This window comes from Nansenia antarctica (assembly GCF_963989245.1).
Source record: "Nansenia antarctica genome assembly, chromosome: 8".
NCBI lineage: Eukaryota > Metazoa > Chordata > Actinopteri > Argentiniformes > Microstomatidae > Nansenia > Nansenia antarctica.
This window is the reverse complement of record NC_137678.1, coordinates 30845795-30863114: the sequence shown is the minus strand read 5'-3', so window position 1 is coordinate 30863114 and position 17320 is coordinate 30845795. Positions and strand designations below refer to the sequence as shown.

Below are 17320 nucleotides of genomic sequence, written 5' to 3'. Positions count from 1 at the left end.
TATTGCATTTAATAATTCAATTAAGATTATATAATGATTAAAGCACTTTGAGCTGCAACGTTTGCAGGAAAAGCGCTATACAAATAAAGTTATTATTATTATTATTATTATAAATATCAACATGCATTATTAAAGCCCTAAGCCTTGCACTCTATCAGGGGCCTTTTATGCTTACCAATCAGGGTGTGGCACAGTGGCAGCATCCTCCACAAAGAACGTCAGCCACTCAGAGAACCTCCTGTCCTTGCACAGATTCTCCAACAGGGGGCGGCACAGCGCCGTGCCATTGGCCCTCGTTTCACAGCAGAGAGCGAGGCACATTCAAGCACTCGGCAGCACAAGAAGTACTTTGTTTCGGAGGTAGGGAGGGAGGGGGGGGGGCGCAATAGAAAGAAAGGGGGAGGGTGAGAGAGAGAGAGAGAGAGAGAGAGAGAGAGAGAGAGAGAGAGAGAGAGAGAGAGAGAGAGAGAGAGAGAGAGAGAGAGAGAGAGAGAGAGAGAGAGAGAGAGAGAGAGAGAGAGAGAGAGAGAGAGAGCGAGCGAGCGAAAGCGAGAGCGATTCAATGGATTGTGCCCCAGTACACTTGCAGGGCTCCAAGAAGAGAGGAGGAGAGGGTGGTGTTATAGCTGGGTTCCAGCAGGGTTGGATGGTGAGGAGGAGGCAGTAACACAAGCAAGCAAATTTGGGCAGCGAAAAAGGCAATGTGGCTGCTGCAGGGAACCGGGCAGAGATTGGAGACAGTAGCAGCGCTGATGCACCAAGAACGACCGCGGTGGAGATCCCAGTAGCAGGCAGCCCCCCGCAGATGAGATCCCAGTAGCAGCCCCCCGCAGATGAGAGCCCAAGCTCCTCTCCCCCGCCAGCCTCTATGGCGCATGGATGGATAGCGGATCTCTCGCAGCTCTCTCCACTATCCGGAGCATTGAATTAAGAGGAACGTCAAGACCGACTCCGATTTTTTTTTTTTTTTTTTTTTTTTTAAATGAAGGAATTCGATGCTTGAACAAACAAGCGGCGAGGATTAAAAAAAAAAAAAAAAAAAACGCACGTTTCCATTTAAAGCCAAGGCTTCACTTTATTTACCCCCTGTCTGTCTCCCGGATGGAGAGGATGCCGCCTGTCTCCGCTCCCGGAATAAAAGCACCTTTTACACATCTTTAACGGGGGGGATGGGGAGACTGGGGAGGGAGGCCGATTGAATTGAAAAGCCAGAGAGAGAGACAGCGTTAAGTGCTTTAGGAAACACTGTTACTGCTCTGAGATGATGTTGGTGAGATGCCACCGGAGTAAGCTGTCGGTGTGGGCCGGGCTGTGTGTGCTGGTGCTGTGCTGGCTCTACATGTTCCCCGTCTACAGGCTGCCCGGCGACCAGGAGATCGTAGACGAGGTGCTGCGGCAGGGAGACGCGTGGGAGAGGAACCAGACGGGCGTCGATGGGTTCCGGTGGGTCTCTGTCTCTCTCTGTCTCTCTCTGTCTCTCTCTGTCTCTCTCTGTCTCTCTCTCTGTCTCTCTCTCTCTCTCTCTCTCTCTCTCTCTCTCTCTCTCTCTCTCTCTCTCTCTCTCTCTCTCTCTCTCTCTCTCTCTCTCTCTCTCTCTCGTCCGTTCATTCACTCCCAAATGAATAAGGCCCCCCCTGTCATGGTCACATGTGTCTGTGTGTGTGTGTGTGTGTGGTTGATATTGCATGGATGTATGTATGTCGCGTATTCGGTGGTCATTTTTTGCTCATTCAAAACACATCATCATAACAATGTAGGCCTAGAAATGACAGCCTCGTCATAGCTGTAATGATAACACAATCATACACATGATAATAATAGCCTACATCATATTATGATGATGTGATGGTTATTATTATGATTATTATTATTATTATATGTTGATCCTAATGTATATTATCCTCCTGAAATAAGTGTAACCGAGTGTAAAATAGTTGCAATAGGCCTATACTCTGTGGACTCTTATTGACAAATAAATCACAGTAGCCGGCTGTTGATCAAACGGAATCTCGAGGCCACGCATGTTTCTGAGTGGCAGGCTTATTTGTTGGTATCTAATCGTGTTCTGGCATAGACGATCGTGTACCGAGACGAAGCCGATTAGTGTAATGCGCAGAACGCGACACCTACGAAAATAGCGGAGTCGTTCTTATGCGAATGTGATCTGATGCTGTGTTGGGGAGAGGACTTTCACCGTGTTAGGAGTTCAAAGGTCTCCGCTGAGGCGCCTGTGTGTGCGAGTGTGTGTGTGTGTGTGTGTGTGTGTGTGTGTGTGTGTGTGTGTGTGTCTCCAAGGAGACAAGAGAAAAGCGAGTGCACCGTTTACTGAAAAAGACAAAGCAACGGCACTAGCTGAAATTCACTGACCTAGTCTGAAGATTGACAGCGGAGTTAGAACTACACCACCACTTGAGGTCAAGAAAAGAGAAAAAGTTCACAGTTGTCATATTTTAATACACTTGTAAGGTCATGTATGCCCTGGGCCTAAATAGCTGATAAAGGCCATTTCTTCTTCACACATTTGCAGTCAGTCATTCGTCTTGTCATTCAGACCGTGAAAGTGAGACTGGGTTGAAGTTGTCCATAGGCACAGATCTAGGATCAGTTTACGGAGACGCACAGGAGGGGGGCGGCTGTGGCGCAGGAGGTAGAGCCTTGTGTCTAATGATCGTGAGGTTGGCAGATCGGTGGTTCGAGCCCCGGCTGGCCACATCTCGAGGTGTCCTTGGGGCAAGACACTGAACCCCAAATTGCTCCCAATGAGCGGGCTGGTGCCTTGCATGGTAGCTTGGCCGCCATTGGTGTGTGAATGTGTGTGTGTGTGAATGGGTGAATGAGAGGCCGTTGTAAAGCGCTTTGGAATAAGGTCCATTTACCAGAGGCTAGCTACGACTTCATCCTTCTTCCTCTCTCTCCACAGGAAGCTGCTGACCTCATGCTGCGAACCCAGGAGCATGTTTGCCGTGACCAAGAAGAACTCTCCGATGGGGAAAGTGCTCTGGTACGACGGAGAGTTCTACCACAAGCACACGGTCAACAACGAGACCTATCCTCTCTTTGTGAAGGTAGGCACGGAGACTGATAAGATAAGCTGAGGAATGGGGAAACGTCTCCACTAAAGGTCGTCAGTTTGTGTGACCGTTTGAAAAGCAGGAAATCTTACGGGTTGTGCCTTGGCTTTAAACATGCCATCAGCCATTCAATGGATGAATTGATTTCTAGGAAAATCAACATTGGGTATGCATTATTGATTGAAATGACCATCGAACAGCAGGATATCTACCAGCCCAGGGGATGGGAGTGAATGGGAGTGCAGACCAGATGGCGCTAGTGGAAAATGATTATTCTCATAGAAGGTCAATAGTCAGGGGAACATGACACCCTGGAGCCAAGCTGGGGGATTTGAGATGGATCCCACTTTATCCAAAGCAGAGGGGGGACATGGAGGAGGCCATTTTTATCTCAGCCCCATAGTGTGTGTGTGTGTGTGTGTGTGTGTGTGTGTGTGTGTGTGTGTGTGTGTGTGTGTGTGTGTGTGTGTGTGCATGCATTTGTGTGTGTGTGTGTGTGTGTGTGTGTGTGTGTGTGTGTGTGCCTGCATGCATTTGTGTGTGTGTGTGCCTGCATGCATTTGTGTGTGTGTGTGTGTGTGTGTGTGTGCTTGCATTTGTGTGTGTGTGTGTGTGTGTGTGGTTGGTGTGGGGGGGCTAATTTCTGCAACCCAAGAAAGATTTTTATCTCAGCCCCATAGTGTGTGTGTGTGTGTGTGTGTGTGTGTGTGTGTGTGTGTGTGTGTGTGTGCATGCATTTGTGTGTGTGTGTGTGTGTGTGTGTGTGTGTGCGTGTGCCTGCATGCATTTGTGTGTGTGTGTGCCTGCATGCATTTGTGTGTGTGTGTGTGTGTGTGTGTGTGTGCTTGCATTTGTGTGTGTGTGTGTGTGTGTGTGGTTGGTGTGGGGGGGCTAATTTCTGCAACCCAAGAAAGTCCAAAAGACACAGACAGCGTTACAACATAGAGTTGTGTAAAAATCAAAAGTAGCTTCGGGCTCATTCTCTCTTTCATGTCCTTTCTTGTACGTAGTCACACAGCAGAACCAGCCAGCTCTGAGAACCCTCCTGGCCTTCGTGTGAAATAATTAGGTCCCTCTCGAATTCGGTTAGTTCACGAGCAGGTGTTAAAGGTTTAAAGGAGAGATGGAAAAAGCCACCTGCCCCCCCCCAACCCCCCCGCCACCCCCCCACCCCACAGAGTTGAGAGGAAGTGCTGGAGCCGTTTGCAGGACCAGTGATGCGTGGTGGTTGTGTTGTTCCATAGCCTTCACCAGCAGAGAAAACACACCTAGCGTGAGAAGGGACTCTTGTTATTGTTGATGGAGTCTGTGTGCTGTGCTGTGCTCTGTGTGTATGTGAGTGTATATATATATATATGTTACGGTACATGTGGGAATACGCTACATGTGGGAAAACTAGGGTTAGGGTTAGGTGCTAGGGTTAGGGTTAGGGTTAGGATTAGGGTTAGACATGCCAGCATGTACCAAGTCGACGTAGCACCTAACCCTAACCCTAGTTTTCCCACATGTACCGTATTCCCACATGTACCGTAACATATACACACTCATACCTTCATGAAAAAAATCTGCTGCGCAATATGCGCATATATTGAACGCCATGCGCCATGGTTTGATTGAACTGCCAGTTTACATTAGGGATGCAACCTCAGCAAATAATATGTTCAAGTCAAGACTAAAAACCCATCCTTTTAATATTGCATTTAAATTACAAAATAATTAAATTAAGATTATATAATGATTAAAGCACTTTGAGCTGCAACGTTTTGCAGGAAAAGCGTTATACAAATAAAGTTATTATTATTATTATTATTATTATTATAAGTGTGTTTTTCCAGCACTATGGAAAGTCTTCCAGCAGGTTCGTCCGGAGCGAGGGCTTTGGTCCGACTTCCACCAGCCGCCGTCACAAATTTGAAATTGTCTGCTCCCTCAAAGTCCTGTGTACTTTTTGATCCCGCGGTAATATACCGTAAAACCACGGTTACATTTGGGGACGGTCTAACAGTGTCAAAAATTGGATACCGCCCAACCCTAATTCTCACATAGGAAGGCACTCTGCATCATTTTACTTGAAAAAAAAGGAAAAAAGATTTGTTCATGTTGTTTCTTAAGGCGAGGCTACCCCCCCAATAGGAAAAAAAATAAAGAAAATAGATATCACTATGAAACATTCCCAGTTTGTTATGTACATAAAAACTATGAAAAAATGTATTGCAAGTTTTCTTGGGAAATGTGCACACACAATGACACAGGTGTGAATGTTCTGCTTAAGAAGGCATTAAAGATGGTGGTCTTTCTCTCTCTCTCTCTCTCTCTCTCTCTCTCTCTCTCTCTCTCTCTCATCCACTCTGGTTCTATAGATCCCCCTCTTTTTCTCAGTCTCCTTCTGTCTGTCTGTCTGCCTGCCTGCCTGTCTGCCTGTCTGCCTGTCTGCCTGTCTGTCTGTCTGTCTGTCTGTCTCTCTCTCTCTCTTCTGGTTGCGTAATGAACGCTGCTTGAATAGTCTTGGAACATGGTGGACCCATTTCTCTGTGTTGGACACGTGGATATTATTGTCATAAAGGTCACAGGGAGGCTGACCCTGGCGTGTTGCTGTAGGAGAGACACTTCCTCATATACAGTATCGTGAAAATTAGCACATGAAATAGGCTATTTAGTTCTTTTTTAAGAAATGTGGACATATCAATATTTGATCTTCTTCTACTTTACTTCGTTATCATTTATTCAACCAAAAATTAACAATTAGTCCTTTGCCAATTCCTACTGAGGAGAAAGTTAGGACACCGTATGCCCTGATAGCTGGTATTGTGGTGGGGCGGCTGTGGCGCAGGAGGTAGAGCCGGCGTCTAATGATCGCAAGGTTGGCAGATCGGCGGTTCGAGCCCCGGCTGGTCGAGGTGTCTTTCGGCAAGACACTGAACCCCAAATTGCTCCCAGTGAGCGGGCCGGCGCCTTGCATGGTAGCTTGCCGCTGTTAGTGTGTGAATGGGTGAATGAGAGGCCATTGTAAAGCGCGTTGTAAAGCGCTTTGGATAAAGGCTCTATATAAGTAAGTCAGTCCAGTCCTATTGGCTACTCGACTGACAGAAAGTTTTTTCTCATTCCTCGCAGAAGGAGGCTTTTTCAGCTGTGTGATGTTTGAGCAAAAATCACCCCACAGCATCCCATTAGGATGACATCCGGGCTTTGACATGTCCATTCCAGAACTTTCTGTTTTCTTCTTTGGAGCCATTCCTTGGTGGTTTACTGGAATGTTTTGGGTCATTGTCAAGTTGCATGATCCACATCTGCTTCAGCCTCAATTTTTTGGACAGATGGTCTCACATTTTCCTCAAGCACCCTCTGATACAATGAAGAATTAATAGTGGATTCTATGATGGTGAGCTGGCCAGGCCCTGCTGCAGCAAAGCAGCCCCAAACCATGACATTTCCACCCCCATGCTTCACAGTTGGTATGAGGTTCTTGTGCTGAAATGTTGTCTTTGGTTCGCGCCAAACATGTCTTATGTTACTGTGCCCAGATAATTAACTTTGGATTCATTCTCTGGCAAACCTTAGGGGGTGTTCTCACTAGAACATTTGCTTCACTTGAAATGGAGTTTAGGATAAAGTTTGCTTTGCTCTGAATCGTTTGGAGCTGTGAGAACGCGCATTCGAAGTCGCTCCCGCAGCAAACACCCCTCGGATGCTCCGCTAGAAATGGGTGGTTTCGCTTCGGTTACAAACGACGCATCCATCACTTTGCTTCGCTTCGCTTTTGGTGAGAACGCTGCTCGAGGCAGTCCATAGGAAAACAACAGCGCACGCGTGTTGATCTGGATAAGAGCCGGACAACGGGCAATTCTAAATGTTTCTGACCAATCAAGTACCACGTCTGTTGCTTCGATTGCGTATGTTACTTTGTTTACATGAAGGGCTGTGAGAACGCAAATCAGAGAAATAATTTATGCAACAATGTTGCGAACTCATCCACTTGCTCCGGGTCTCGATTCGGACTTTCATGTGAGAACATGACCTCAGTCTTTCCCTAATGGATTTTTCCCATGAAAATCAAACGTGTGCAGTCTCTTTCTGATGGTAGATGCATGGACATACTTTGACCTCAACTGTGGCACGAGCTAGCCTACCTGTAGGTCCCTTGTTGACATTTTAGGATTGTTGGAGACTTCTTTAAGCTTCTTGTAGTCTGCTCTTATAGGCTGAACTTGCTAGGATGTTCCTGGCCTGGCCATGTTGGCAGTTGTTTTAATGTTCTCCACTCGACACTATTTTCTTGGACAATGGAATGGCTGTTTTCTAATTCTTTGGAGATCTTTTTGAATCCCTTCCCAGACTCCAAACGCATCTGCAACCTCCTTTCTGAAGGCCTCAGAGAGCCACGGTCGCCATGGTGATAGCACTCACTCCAACAATCAAGAGCAAACCAAACTAAATATCTGAAGTTTAAGTAAGGCTCCTCCAAAATTCACTGTAACAATGTTCTAATCATTTGCACCTGATGTGGTGCACTTGATTCTAAATGTAGGCATTTTAAGCAGTAATAAATGTGCGGGTGTCCTAACTTTTTCCTCACAAGAAAATAGCATTTCTATTACTTACATTTTACTAATAATTTTTAAAATAAATGGTTTAAATTTTAGGTGTTTAGTTATATTACCCCCATCTCTCGATATTGTTAAAATTAATATCAAATGTCCATAAGTTTAAATATTGAAAAATTGAAAAAGACAAAGGTTTTCATGGGGCGTTCGATCTTTTTCACTTGACGGTATTGGTACTGGTGATGTGAATCTTGTATGTGTTCTTAGTTAATGTTTGGCAAATGTGTGTGTGTGTGTGTGTGTGTGTGTGTGTATGCGTGTGTGTATGCGTGGGTGTGTGTGTGTATCCGTGGGTGTGTGTGTGTGTGTGCAGTTCCATGTGCAGGCTGTTACCTGCACTTAATATGTTGTTTGTCAGGTTTTTATTCCTCTCTTATCGTTTCATATCAAACTCATTATCCCGTACACCAGGGTTAGATAGTTTTACGGTGTAACCGTAAACCAGAGTTTCCAAAAATAGCAACGGTGTATTGCTTTATTGTAGCGAACGCTGCTGTGAGGCGCTAATACTTCACCAGTACGTCTCTATGGTGGGAACTGGGCGAGGGCCCTCTAAGGCTTAGGCCTAGGCTACATGGCGACACGACGGCAAAACGACGACGAAACGCAATTCGGTTGTTAAGTCGTGACGTGTTTCCGGGTCCAACGTTGGCTGAGGCGCTGTCTTCAAAATGCCTCAGTAATAATAATAATTCATTATATTTATATAGCGCTTTTCCGAGGCTCAAAGACGCTGACAATATGGGGAAAACGTGGAAGTGCTGTGTCCCTTGTTGTATGAATAGATCCGAGTCTAAAAAATTATTGAACTGTCATTCTACCGCTGTAGTACACTGGTACTATGGTGCAGGGAATTTCTGGTTTGGACCCGGAAGATGCTAAACAAGTGCTTTCTCATTGCCGCGCACAAGAATCTCTGGCCACATGGAACCGCGTATTCAGGTACACTGGGCATGCACGTACTGGTAGACCCAGAACATGTTTCAAATATAATTGAAACAGTACCGTAAAGTAATAGAAATTCATACATTTTCAGTCATTTGGTAGTATTGTCAACTCCCGATAAATCTCCTCTCCACTTACATTACGTCTGCATCCAAGATATGGCATGTATACGTTATTCATCTAAAGTAAATTTAGGTTGTATAAAAAGAGCTGATGTGTAATAAACTTGATGATAATTGTTGAAGTGCCTCTTGCTAAGATGTTTCTAAGACAATAAATAATATCACAGCACTGGTTTATCAAGTGTAGGCCATTTATAGCACAAGACTTGCGCTGAATGGTTGGGTCGCACGCGCACATACTTCAATCAATCAAACTTTATTTACACAGCATATGGATGTTACTTGCCTAATGCCTAGAACGCACTTGTTACTTGCCGCTTTCATCATTTTATTTAGCCTATATAGCACAAGTCATGCATTGAATGTAACCTCAAGTGCTGAACAGTATTAAGTAAACCACAATACATGTATGGGTGTCCGCGTCATCGTTATTGAAAAACGCACCCAATCGCCGACCACACGACTCCGAAAACGATACGGAAACACCCTCCCAGCGTTATCGTCTCGTCACCGTCTCAGCTCACGAATTCGAGTCGTGTAGCCGTGAGGTGCAAACGATATCAGATCGTTGCCGTTTCAGTCAAATCCGGCGCCGTGTAGCCTCTGCCTCGCAGTTGTGATGTATGGGGGTTTCACGTGGATCACACAGTATGTAGTAGTAGTAGTAGCATGTCTATGGTTTTTACTGTCGTAATGCTAGTTTGCTAAAAACTTTGATTAAAACTCTGACACTCTGTCTTTTCACTGCAACAGAAGTCTCCGTATCGTTTGTTCTCTCAGACTCGTACACCCACTTTTCAACCATGAAGAACGCATTCTCTGAAATGACCGGAGTTCTATGTAGCTAATTTGCTAATATGTTCAGAGAGATACATAAACTAGAGACACGTAAACCAGCAACGCTATAAACTAAAATCACCCATCGGGCGTTTCAACAGACACTTGTTTGACTCTCTCTCTTAATACCTCTTTGCATGTCGAAACGTCAGTCACCCTGTTCCTCTGCAATAAACGGGCAGATTGTATGAGGAAGTCCCCAGGTAACAGTAACAGTAACAGTAACATTGGTGTGTGAATGTGTGTGTGAATGGGGGAATGAGAGGCTGTTGTAAAGCGCTTTGGAGCAGCTTTGGAGCAGCTAAAAAGGAGCTATATAAGTGCAGTCCATTTACCATTTACCAGTAACAGATAATAGTTTGGTTACTATATTGTCGTCTAGATTAGATTAGATTACATTCAACTTTATTGTCATCACAGATACAACGAAATGCAATTTAGTATCCAACCAAAAGTCCAAATAGTGATATAAGGGCACAACATAAATAAAACAAGAATGGTAGTGATAGGTGACTATGCAATATTCAGTATGTGCAGAGGTAGTGTTGTAAATATCAGTTTAGTTTAGAGGTATAGTTATGGGCAATATTATACTATATTAACATTATCCTATGTTACTCTACTGCTGAAAAAACCCTTGGATCTTAAACTTGGCTGAAGTGCGTTGGACTTTACGTTTGGTATTTGTAGTTATTTGAATTATTTGTTTGTATTTATTTATTTGAATTATTATTTCTTTTGCTCGTGGAAAGTGTTCGAGCAGGTTCGCAGAAAGGATTAGTCAAACCCTACAACAATATAATTTTGAATACAGTTAACCGAAAAACCGGTAAATCAGGAAACCGTCCAACCCTACTGTACACATCACTGTGTACTTTACGACCTGGTTTCCTTCATTAAGCCTAAGGAGACAGCATCACTGGTACATCTTTATTTACAAAGCCACACTGGGCAAACTCCCCTCATAACTATGTAATCTCATGTCATTCACCAACAGCTGTTATGGTTTTCGTTCCACTAGATGGGTGTTGCTCTACCGGGTACCCAGATCTCGATTGGAACTTGGCAAAGCAGCTTTCTCTCATTTTGCGCCCTGGTCATGCAATAACCTCCAAAACACACTAAAATGTATCTTGTTCTGTAGAACACTTTGTAATATCACACTTTGTGATATACAAATAAATTATATTATTATTATGTTTTTATTTTATTTTATTTTATTTTTATTTGATTATTATTATGTGTGAAAGCCAAATATAGGCTACTGTTACACAATACCCAGTGTTTATGCCTGCATATGTCTATATTTTTGTTTTGTGTGCCCTTTAATCCGATGATAAAAATACTGGCTACCCACACACACACTTACATGGCGTGCTCTAGACTATAACCAGCGGTTACAAAATAGTAAGTTAGGGAAGAAAAGTAGAAGACACATGCGCGCACACGCAGGCACACACACACACACACACACACACACACACACACGCACGCACACACACACACACACACACACACACACACACACACACACACACACACACACACACACACACACAGAGAAAGCATAGCCTTCCTGAGTTGAGCACTGCCTGAACGTCAATTTACTGACTCAGCTTGTGCGCTGATTGCAGGTCTGGGCATAAACCACGCCAGCCATATCTGACTGGAGCTCACACTCACACACACTCACACACACTGCCCAGGGTACCCTGGGAACAGAAGCAGAGGCCTTATGACCACACAGTGTAGGGTCGGCATCCCTGCTCTGCCATGGAATGCTCCAATTATGAGTTATGAGTTATTATGAGTTATGCTGCTGCTTAATTGAAATGCTTTGTTCATAGAGAGAGAGGGGGGGTGGTTCTGATGCACTGCGTACAGTCACATTATAGCACACCATCCTCATCCTCTCCTCTCCTTTTTCTCATCTCATCCTCCTCTCCTCTCGTTTTTCTCTTCTCTCACTGCTCTGGTTCTCGAGTGTATGTATGATCTATTTATAATCATTTTGGAGTTATTACATTGAGGAACCCAACTAATCATAACCAATGCAACAACAAAGAAAAAAAAAAGAAGAAGAACATTGCGTCATACTATCACAGGACGATTAGTCAGCAGAGTTATTTTGATATATTGGGATGCTTGTTATTGCCCTCCTAGTACCCCAGTAATGTCCAACCTCCTTCAAACTGTCGTCCTCTTTTCTCCTTTGATTGATTCCCCAAAACCAATCACATGAATGTATAATGAATGCGTGTTACAGTCATAAGTGTCCCCCATGCAAACCCTTCTTCCTCCTCGGCCTCGGTCCACTCCCAGCTCCATGGCCCTCTATGATGTGAACTGGGCTTTGTCCTCTCTGGCTCAACCCCTTTCACGGTCCAGCGGAGACCCTGGGGGAGTGTCTAGGATTATGTGTGTGTGTGTGTGTGTGTGTGTGAGTGTGTGTGTGTGTGTGTGTGTGTGTGTGTGTGTGTGTGTGTGCGTGTGTATGTGTGTCTTTGTGTGTGGGTGTGGGTAGGTGTGTGTGGATGTGTGCGTGTGTCTGTCTGTGTGTGTGTGTGTGTATGTGTGTGTGTGTGTGTCTGTGTGTGTGTGTGTGTGTGTGTGTGTGTGTGTCTGTGTGTGTGTGTGTGTGTGTGTGTGCGTGTGAGTGTGTGTGTGTGTGTGAGTGTGTGTATATGTGGGTGTGGGTAGGTGTGTCTGTGTGTGTACAGTATGTGTGTGTGTGTGTGTGCGTGCGTGTGTCTGTGTGTGTGTGTGTGTGTGTGTGTGTGTGGGTGTGGGTGTATGTGTGCGTGTGAGTGTGTGTCTGTGTGTGTGTGTGTGTGTGTGTGTGTGTGTGAGTGTGTGTATGTGTGGGTGTGGGTAGGTGTGTGTGGATGTGTGCGCGTGTGTGTGCGCGTGCACTCCAAGGGGAATAATGAGCGCAATTGTTTCCGCCAGGACTCTCAGTTCATCCCTGGCACCGCGCCAAGCCTGGCCCAGACTCACACCAACAGGCCGAGAGGATCTGGCCTCCTCTAGACCAATCAACTGAACACACAACCCATTTAATGTCCTCAGTAAGGCCCTTATAGTCTTCCTGTACAGACACTCTTTGTGTTTTATGGAATATGCAGTATAAGACACTTGTGGTTTAGCACACTGTAGCACTGTAGCTTGACCCAAAAAAAAAAAACGAACAGAAATGACAAAGAAAGCCTTTATTTGCTGTCTGTTTGAAGCAGACAGCGAGCAGACACCTACTTAAGTTGTGCTCATCCACCAGCTGGGGTAGATAGATAGCACCACTAAAGCTCTACTAAAGATTTCTTGGCAGCGAAAAGAAAGAAGTGAAGTCCACTTTTAATCTATTCCTCATTCAATGTTAGTCTTTCACTCCTTCATAGCCACTTAAACAAAACAACAGTATTTTTTGAGTTTTGGATATTGATACAGATCAGTTTAGATTTGAATAAACTCTGCAATCCATCTGTAAGAATAATGTTTGTGAATAAGATGCAAATACATGTATATGGTGATCAGACTTAATGACAACTGTTTTTTACTTCAGTGTTGGGTGTGAGAGGTTAATGGTGAGGTTATCTGGTATGCATAGCAACCATAGAAAGTTAAAATGTTAAGATTTGAAAACCATTTGTGTGAGAGCTTCTGGAGTGACTGTGTGGTGTTTATTAGATAATCCATACTTCTCAAATCTCTTTCGCCTATTGTTGACCTTTCCCATTGTTGCTTATTTCACTCTCTTGTGTCAGTGCTGATATATAGCCTAGCCTATAATATTATTAGCCTTTCTTTGAGTCAGATTTTCAGACACACACACACACACTCACAAACAATGTATTACGGTGTATTACATCGCCCCTGTCCTCGTAACTAACCCCTGTCCTCTGGTAACTTATGTCACTCTCTTATCTCAGTGCTGATGTATACAGCCTAGCCTATAACTTTATTAGCTTAGCTGGGCAAAGTCCTATTCAACTATCGGAGCCAGCCCTGAGCTTCAGATTCTCAGACACACACACACACACACACACACACACACACACACACACACACACACACACACAGTGTATTACGCCGTAATACGGTGTATGCATGGTGTATCACAGTGTATTACGGTGTATGCCATTTAGCCACACACCCACAAACACACACACACACACACACACTAGCCCCTTCCCTCTGGTAACTAACCCCTGTCCTCTGGTAACTAACCCCTGTCCTCTGGGATAACTAACCCCTGTCCTCTGGTAACTAACCCCTGTCCTCTGGTAACTAACCCCTGTCCTCTGGGATAACTAACCCCTGTCCTCTGGGATAACTAACCCCTGTCCTCTGGGATAACTAACCCCTGTCCTCTGGGGTAACTAACCCCTGTCCTCTGGTAACTAACCCCTGTCCTCTGGTAACTAACCCCTGTCCTCTGGTAACTAACCCCTGTCCTCTGGGGTAACTAACCCCTGTCCTCTGGGGTAACTAACCCCTGTCCTCTGGGATAACTAACCCCTGTCCTCTGGGGTAACTAACCCCTGTCCTCTAGTAACTAACCCCTGTCTGTCCTCTGGTAACTAACCCCTGTCCTCTGGGGTAACTAACCCCTGTCCTCTGGGATAACTAACCCCTGTCCTCTGGGGTAACTAACCCCTGTCCTCTGGGATAACTAACCCCTGTCCTCTGGGGTAACTAACCCCTGTCCTCTGGTAACTAACCCCTGTCCTCTGGGGTAACTAACCCCTGTCCTCTGGTAACTAACCCCTGTCCTCTGGTAACTAACCCCTGTCCTCTGGTAACTAACCCCTGTCCTCTGGTAACTAACCCCTGTCCTCTGGTAACTAACCCCTGTCCTCTGGGGTAACTAACCCCTGTCCTCTGGTAACTAACCCCTGTCCTCTGGGGTAACTAACCCCTGTCCTCTGGTAACTAACCCCTGTCCTCTGGTAACTAACCCCTGTCTGTCCTCTGGTAACTAACCCCTGTCCTCTGGTAACTAACCCCTGTCCTCTGGTAACTAACCCCTGTCCTCTGGTACGTCTGGTACAATGCGGGGACAGTTGAAGCGGTCGTTCTACACAAGGACCTCCTGTAGGAGGCGTTGTGTCTGTGTTAAGGTGTGTTACACCTTAACTGCTCCTCTTGAGACATCTTCTGCCCCTCAGCACTGCGTCTCCTGAAGACACCCGCCTTTCCCCTCTACTGTGTCCCTAAAAACGTATATTGCCCCCTTGTACTGTTTCTCTGTTTCTCCAGTGTCAAAAACAAAAAAAAACAAAAAAACTAGGTTTAGAAGAAGGTGATAGAAGAAGGTTTTTCCTTCTATCAATGGCCCCGGGCCTGAGCTGGATTACTCTTCCTGCTACGACTGGTGGATTGATGATTGATTCACTTGCTTAGTATTCAAATGTATTGATTGTAAAGTCGCTTTGGAATAAGGCGTCTGCTAAATGCCAAAATGTTTTATGTAAATGTCTGGACCAGGCTCTGCTGGCTGTGTAGGCCCACGTGTGGGTGTGGCTCGTGTCGTAACACACGCTCTCCCTGCCCTCCCCCCCAGGAGACACCTCTGCAGCGGCCCCTGAAGAGGTGTGCGGTGGTGGGCAACGGAGGGGTGCTGAAGCACAGCGGCTGCGGTGGCACCATCGACCAGGCGGACTTCGTCATGCGGTAAGAGAGGGGGGGTGTTGGAGTTGGGGGGGGGGGGGGGGGTGTCCCATGGTCACCGGGGGCCAGACAGAGCAGCCAGCAGGGGGCATCAGCCAATCAGAACTAATGAGAGATGGAGTTGTCACTGCAGGAGGGGGGGGCGGTGGGGGGGGGGGGAGCTAAGGGTGCGTTAAGAGAGAGGAGAGAGAGATAGCGAAAGAGAAAAGACAGGAGGTAGACTTAAGCCCAGTTGATGCTTCTGCGTAAAATCGACGGCGTAGGCTACGGCGTAGCTTGCGTAGGCCTGCGTAGCCTTGCGTAGCCTACGCCGTCGATTGACGTGCACCTCTCCAAAAATGTAAGTACGCGGCAATGCCTACGCAGTTTACTGTCATTTCAATGCATTATAGAAATTTTCTTTACAACAAGCATAACAAAAATACGTTTTTTGATCGCTATTATGCCGCTATGAGTACACCGACCAACGCGATGCGGTCTGCGGTCCGCGGACCAACGTAGAACTATAAACTTGGAGAGCCCTCGCGTAGGCTACGGCGTAGGCTACGGCGTAGACGCGCATAAATTCGACGCAGGAGTATAAATCAGGCTTAAGACTAAGACTGTAAGAGGTGGATGGACCATGGGAAAAGAGGTAATGATAGAGATAGAGAGAGAGAGAGGGGGGGGGGAGAGGGACAGAGGAAGGATATAGATGGAGGAAGAGGAACAATGACACTGGAAGGGGGGGAAAGCAGGTCATAAGGTTTTTGAGAAAGAGAGAGAGCAGAAGAAAGAGAGAATACAAGAAAAACAGAGAAGTGAAAGGCAAGAGGGCGTTCTCATTTGCAGCCCCTTCCTCTTGGAATTCTTTACAGCAGAGTCTGAAACTGTCTCATCTGATCCCTCTTTCCAGTTTCAAGCTCTTGCTGAGAGACATGGGGCCCTATTATGCACTTCATCAATAAGACGAGGCGGTAGATCTAAACTTAAGACGTGGAGGCGTGGTCAAGGCCACTTTGCTATTATGCGTGCTGTAGTGTGCGCCTAAAACCCGGCGCTAAGCAAAGAAATTAGTCATGGGTGTGTTTTGGGCGTCTTCTCAATCAACCCAATCAGCGTGCCAGGTGCCATTCCCTTTAAGAACCGGCTGCGTTGAGTCATTAGCGCTATGCTATTATGGAAGTCCTGAGAAGGAGGTCAGCGCGCTTCTCTGCCTCTCCCTTCTGAAATAAAGCATTTATACTGTGACCGTAATTGACGTCTTGCCGTGGAGCCACGTACGTGTTCATGTGTGCCCACATGCATGCGCAAACCGCGGAGGCGCGCTCGTGTTTCAAAACGTGCATGAAGTCTAAACTTAAGAACTTTTCAAACCACTTCTTAGTGATAGGAGCAAAGTCAGATCGCATAATAGCAGGGGCGCCTAGTGCACTTCATTAACATATGAACACTCCCACAATGAGCAATATATGCACGGGAGTTTTACGTCTTATGTGTGGGCGCCTATCGACACCTGCATAATAGCAGTAGCGCGTATGAAGCGCATAATAAGGGTGCCGGTAGGTCTTAACCTGGCGGTGCGTCTTAATTAACACTTAAGACGGCAAGTTAAGAAGTGCATAATAGGGCCCATACAGTGCAAGTCTATGATTTGTTCTTGCAATTGAGTTGACCCTCCCTTTTGCCCATTGCTGACCCCTCCCTGTCCCTAGCTCTTTAGCTGTCTAGTTTTAGGTTTTGTAGTTTTAGTTTAGTTTTAGACTATCTTAGACTGTTTTAGACTAGTTTAAGTTTCAGACTATGTCGTTTTAGTTTAGTTTTAGACTATGTAGGCCAGGTTTTGTATTGTATTTGTTTGTGGTGGATGTTGTTGTTGTATGCCTGTGAACAGGTCACACTTGAAAATGAGCCCTTGGGGCTCAACATGTTTTTACCTGTATAAGGTTAAATTAAAAAAATTAAAAAATTAAAAGTGTGGTTCTGGTGAGTCTGGTAGCCCTAAGGGGAATGTCTCTCAGAGAAGTGGGACAAATAAAGTGAAGTAGAACGAAGACAGAATGATGTTGGGCTCCAGACATAGAGAGAAGAAGAGGAA

General features: G+C 45.6%; 1 protein-coding gene across 1 annotated transcript in view; it reads left to right on the top strand.

Annotated features, from left to right (window-relative positions):
* Nucleotides 1-1261: 1261 nt before the first annotated feature.
* Nucleotides 1262-17320, top strand: part of st8sia1 (ST8 alpha-N-acetyl-neuraminide alpha-2,8-sialyltransferase 1) — a gene marked incomplete at both ends in the record, with an annotated part of 19168 nt that continues 3109 nt past the window's right edge. Inside the window, 3 exons of the mRNA XM_080538267.1 lie at nt 1262-1443; nt 2921-3065; nt 15137-15246. Of these exons, the coding sequence (XP_080394393.1) occupies nt 1262-1443; nt 2921-3065; nt 15137-15246 (437 nt within the window). The remainder of the gene's footprint in view (nt 1444-2920; nt 3066-15136; nt 15247-17320) is intronic.